Source organism: Glycine max, chromosome 10 (assembly GCF_000004515.6).
Source record: "Glycine max cultivar Williams 82 chromosome 10, Glycine_max_v4.0, whole genome shotgun sequence".
NCBI classification, from domain to species: domain Eukaryota; kingdom Viridiplantae; phylum Streptophyta; class Magnoliopsida; order Fabales; family Fabaceae; genus Glycine; species Glycine max.
The window spans coordinates 11,838,567-11,844,566 of NC_038246.2; the positions used below are offsets into that span (position 1 = coordinate 11,838,567).

Genomic DNA, 6,000 nt, shown 5'->3' on the forward strand with positions numbered 1-6,000 from the left:
CATAAATACTTTTTAACCTTTTCATAATTTTTATAATTTAATATGAACATAAATATTTTTATAACTCGAGTCAAAATAATCATATATATTCTTCCTTACGAAAAGAATTAATATGCAGATAATTTAAGTAAATAATTGAGTTTTACATCAAGTAAAATAATTGTTAAAAAACACATTATAATTGAAGTAATAAATTAATTTTAAAAAAATCATTAATTGATCACAATAAAATATTATATATCTATTTTTTAAATTAATGTTATTGATAATATATGTATATTTATTATTGGAAAAAATTGTATAATACTTTCAGTTTTTATTTCTAATTTGTGCATAAATATTTTTATGCATAAAAAATATTTCTCCATATATGGAATTTTTATAATTAAATATAAAAAAATAATTTGATATGAACATAAATATTTTTATAACTCTAGTCAAAACTTGCTATAATAAGACTCAAGATTTTTCTATAATTATATTATACGACTTAAATAATATTTTTTTTCAAAAATATATTATATATCTAATTTTTTTAAAATAATTTAGTTGATTATAATAAAATATTATATATCTATCTTTTTCAAAATATTAATGTTATTAATTATATTTTTATATTTATTATTAGAAAAAATTGTTACAAAAATTGAATAATTAAAGGAATTTAATAAATTAAATTAATTTTAAAAATATTAATTGATAACAGTAAAATATTATATATCTTTTGAAATAAAATTAATGTTATTAATTATATTTTTATATTTATTATTGGGAAAAAACTGTAACAAAAATTAATTTGTTAATAATTTTTTTAAAAAATTAAAGTAAAAAGTTAAATAAATCAAACAATCAATTAAATCAAATCCAATAATTTATTGTTTTGATTGATTGTCATAAAATATAAAAGTTATTATATATATAGGATGATGGTATAAACTGTATAGAATCATTTTATTTTAGATTAATAGTTTAGATTTTGTGTCATTGAATTCCTCCTCAATATTGTTTTACTGAAATTCCTCTCTATACATGTGTAAACATACATAAAAGTCAAAGTGAAGATATTATTTATCTATAAATATAATGGGTTTTTAAAATTTAAAAAATGGGTAGTTTTAATTAACGAATCAGTAGAATTTAAAAAATGGGCAATTTTAGTTAACAAATTAGTAGGTTTTTTAAATATAAAAAATGAACAGTTTAAATTAACAAATTGGAAGGTTTTTATTTGAAGTTAGAAAAAATGAGTTGCTTAAAATTTTGTAAATGAAAACAAGTATAAGGGTAAAAATATGTTTGGACTATAAAATTTTAAAAATATTAATTTTATCCTCATAAAATTTTTGTATTTATTTGATCTGATCAAACATATTTATGTCGTTCCTAAGTGAAATATCTAATAAACGACTATCTTACTTGGTTAATATACCTTTTTTTTTTTTTTTACTACCGCACTCAAAAGACACATTCAAATGTGTAGGGAATCATTTTTTAAGAGAATGCTTGTGAGGATGCAGTTAATTAGTGATAGGGATGAAGTGGAACATTTGTGATTTAACCATGTTTTCCGGTTCATAATTCACAACACACATAAGCCTTGTTATCCTCATCAATAGTGCTCCTCTATTGTCTCCTGAAACAAAGCTATGAATCACAGCCACTGAAAAAGCTTTGGTGACAATTAATTACTCATTAACAAAACAAAACCAAGAAGGAAAAAATGTTGTCCCTGGTCATCAAGGCTGCGAAGAAGAAGAAATTTCAAAAAGCAAAGATAGTCATCTAGAGAAAAAAGTAAAGGAAAAAGAAAGAAGAAAGAGCAAGAAACTTTTTTGGCTTGTCAAAATGGCTTTTGGCTTGCCAATGAAGGCCATGGAAGCAACTGTGTGTGGAGACAAGTTAGGCAATCTCATATTGGAATTAGCTAAAAACTTTGCTATATACATTGGAATGGTGATTGCGTGCAATGGTTTACATCTTCTACTGAAGCCTTATAAACAACCACGCATTACTTCAGACATAATTGTGAGCTTTCTTTCTCTCCAAGTGATTTAATTAAGCCTTAAATATATTTTTGGCCATCCTTCTAATTTAACTATTTAATTCTTATAAAATGTGTGTGTTTGTTTTTTATTGTTTAAAATATTTTTTTACAGTTCAAGTGTTATCTAAATCATTTTAAGAACCAAAAATAAAATAAACATATTTTGTAAGAATTAAAAAAAATTCAAAGATAAAAATAAAAAAATAAATTATAAAGATTAAAAATATATTTAAGCTATTAAATAACAATGAAAAAAATGCGGCTTTATTTTTTCTTATGAAGTGATTTATCATTTGTGCAGGTAGGACTAGTTGTGGGGAGAATAGGATTCGTACGTAGACTATTCGCGAAATTCAACCTAACGTTTGGGTTTATCATTGATTTTGGAATGACATGTTATATGTTTGCATTGGGGATAGAGATGGATCCTCATGCTCTGTTTGCACGACCAAATAGGTACACTAAGGTTGCTTTTACAGGAGTTTTATGCACGTTGGTCGTGACAGGAATTTCAACACCGATTTTTCGATACTTCCCAAGTCATCATAGGCTAATAGATTTCACCCTCTGCTTCGCCACATTGGCTGCTAGCACAGACTCGCCAGTGCTGACACGCTTAATAACTCAGCTCAAAATAGGCAAATCCGACATAGGGAAGCTTGTGATTGGAGCAGGGGTGCACTCAGATTTTGTGTGCTGTTTGATCCTTTGCATTGGGTACATTGTTCTTCCATTGCCTGAATTTTGCCACCATTTGGAAGACAAGATGGACATTAAGAAGTCCCTTCAAATGGGGTGTGCAGTGGTGGTGCAGGTAGTGTTCACTGCCATGGTTTCACCAATCCTTATGAAGTGGGTTGGTAATGAAAACCCTGAAGGTAGACCCATGAAAGGCCCACACTTGATACTCTCACTTGCCTTCATGGTCTTAATGTGTGCCTCCACCACTATGTATTACTATCATCCAATCTTAAGTGCTTTTTTAGTAGGCCTTTGTGTTCCCAGGGAGGGTAGAGTTTCCAAATGGGTTATCACCAAAATCAATTATTTGATGACCACTATTTTCTTTCCCATCTTTTTCCTGTGGATGGGGTATGAAACTGATTTCACGATGATTGATGCACCTAATGCTTTCACATGGATAAGACTAGTTGTGCTCTTTACAGTGGCAACAGCTGGAAAAGTTGCTGGAACAGTTATTTCTGGTGCCATGCTGGGCTTTCACTGGCCCGAATCCGTTGCAATTGGAATGCTCCTTGTCACTAAGGGCCATTTGCAAATCTACTTAGCTATCAAAGTGGTCAGTCTTTCTGCTTAAAATTTCCTCTCTTTTCTAATTCAAACACTTGTTTAGTCATCATACCAATTTTTTGTGTGTTTATTATAGCACACTTTCTGGACTAACATGATCCTGGTGAAAAAATTGTGAAATTTCAGTGTAACTTGATTTCAATTACTTATATGCATGTCAATGTAATATATATATATATATATATATATATATATATATATATATATATTTCATGTGTAAATTGATGTAGCACCATGCTTCTAACAATGAGAAAGGCATGGAGGAGACTGTTTCGCTATAATAATGCCAAGTACCGGGGTATTTTTCTTTGTCACTTATATGAAATACGTGTTATGAATCTGAAAACTTATGATAGGATCAGAACATTATGCATCTAATGCCAGAAGGTAGAAGCTAATCAAAGAAAAAATATATTAAGTCTGAATCTATGCCTGTATGCCACTGTTGTATGCAGCAGATAGAAACAACTATGTGATAACTAGTAGTTATTTATTTATATAACTTTTAGGATTATTATAACACAAAAGTAATAGAAATTTGAAATCATGTTTTCCACGACTCAGCTCATATCTTGCTCTTTTACTAATTACCAGATAGGTTGTGGTGCTACAAGTATGTCCACCGGCATTGTCATGGTAATTGCAACCTTTTTAACAACTTTGCCTGCCCCAACAATTGTGGCAAAAATCATTAAACGTGCAAGGAAAAGAGCACCTACTCATCGTTTGGCGCTTCAATTGCTTGACCCTTTAAGTGAGCTAAGGATCCTCCTGTGTGTCCAAGGACCTCAGAATGTTCCTGCCTCCATTAACTTGGTCGAGATCACGAAAGGGACGGCTGACACCAGTATTGTGCTATATGTCACTGACATGATTGAACTCACTGATGAATTATCAGACACATTGGAGAGGGATGAAGGAGTGCACACGACCACAGTGAAAGACAAAGAAGTCATGGACATGAGAGACCAAGTAACCAACTTATTTCAAGCCTATGTGGTGGAGAATGATGATGGCATTACACTCAAAAGAACCATGGCACTCTCAACAATCACTAGCATGCCACAAGACATTTGCATTTTAGCAGAGGACTTGATGGTTGCCCTCATCATATTGCCATTCCACAGGAGTCAGCGTGAGGATGGAAAATTGGATGGTGGTAATTCAGGGTTCAGATACGTGAACCGAAAGGTAATGTCTAAAGAACTAGAACCTTAATACATCTTTGATACTATTAACAAAAAGGAATGGAAGATTTTCTTAACTCTAGCATACTACTCACTGAAATATATTGTGCTATGGAATTACACAAGATTTGAAGAACCTACTTCCAGAGAGGTTAATTTAAGAATACACTATTTTAAATTTGTATTTCATTTGTAACCTGCAGTTTGCATCTGTTTGTAATTGCATTGCCATTAACAAAGTCTTTTGCAATTGATAAATTTCTAGAAAGATTATCTAATTTTCATAATTTAAAACTTGAAGAGCCTCAATTTTAACTGCATACATTTCAAATAATAGAAATTAGAATTTATAAATCTAAGGGTTAAATATGTTTTTAATCCCGGTACATCGGACAATATTTGTCTTTAGTCCCTCATTTAGGGAAATATGTCAATTGTGGTCCTTGTCATTCATAAAAATCATCTCCTTTTGATCCTTTGTTCATGAAAATAAGGACTACATATGATGCATTTCTATAAATGGAGGATCAACAGAAGATGATTTATTTTTTAGAGACTAAAAAAGAGTAATATACTATCAGTATATGTAACCCATCAAACAATCAATCGGGGTTATGCAGTAAGTGTTAGCAATATCTCTTATAATTAAATTGCTAGTGCTAACACAAAAGCATATGCCATATATAATTAAAAAATTATGTCTACTTTAATCACAATTGTGAAAGACAATATTACTTTTAATTTATAGCATCATAATTCCAAGTTCCAAGTTATCTTTGGTTTATAAAGTACCTGCTACACAACAAGCATTAACTTCTTCAATAGGCGTTAAATTGATGTTTTGTTGAACAGGTACTAAGAAATGCCCCTTGTTCTGTTGGGATTCTAGTAGATAGAGGCCTTGGATCAGTTGAGCATATAACAAGATGTCAAGTAGCAGTAAATGTGGGAGTCATATTCATTGGGGGAAAAGATGATAGGGAAGCACTTGCCTACGCTAGCCGTGTAGCGCAGCATCCACAAGTTAAGCTCACAGTAATAAGATTCCTGGAAGATAGCAGTGTAGAATCCTCATCATTGTTCAGGATCATCCTTCCAGAGCAGGAGCAGGAGAAGCAGTTGGATGATGAATGCTTTACACAGTTCTACGAAAGGCATGTGATCGGAGGAGGTAGGATTTCCTATATGGAGAAGCATCTTGCAAATGCTTCTGAGACCTTCTCCACTCTCAGATCATTTGAAGGGCAATACTCATTGGTTATTGTTGGAAGAGAAGGAGGAATGAACTCTATTTTGACAAGGGGAATGAATGATTGGCAACAATGCCCGGAATTGGGACCAATAGGGGATGTTCTTTCAGGATCAGACTTCTCTACAACTCTTTCTGTTTTGATCATCCAACAACATAGACTTAAAGGAGAAATAGATGGGTTAGATGAAGACTTCTCTATGATATAA

At 31.3% G+C, this 6,000-nt stretch overlaps 1 protein-coding gene across 1 annotated transcript; it reads left to right on the forward strand.

Annotated features, from left to right (window-relative positions):
* Positions 1-1,845: 1,845 nt before the first annotated feature.
* LOC100786469 (cation/H(+) antiporter 28) lies at positions 1,846-6,000 on the forward strand. Its single transcript, XM_006589848.4, has 4 exons — positions 1,846-2,025; positions 2,346-3,344; positions 3,950-4,546; positions 5,395-6,000. The coding sequence occupies exons 1-4, from the start codon at positions 1,846-1,848 to the stop codon at positions 5,998-6,000; spliced, it is 2,382 nt and encodes a 793-aa protein (XP_006589911.1).

Bases quoted from the DNA above. Each gene is read 5' to 3' on its own strand.
- LOC100786469 (XM_006589848.4), top strand. From the start codon at position 1,846: ATGGCTTTTGGCTTGCCAATGAAGGCCATGGAAGCAACTGTGTGTGGA. The intron at 2,026-2,345 runs GTGAGCTTTCTT...TCATTTGTGCAG, and splicing joins GCATTACTTCAGACATAATT to GTAGGACTAGTTGTGGGGAG. The intron at 3,345-3,949 runs GTCAGTCTTTCT...ACTAATTACCAG, and splicing joins TCTACTTAGCTATCAAAGTG to ATAGGTTGTGGTGCTACAAG.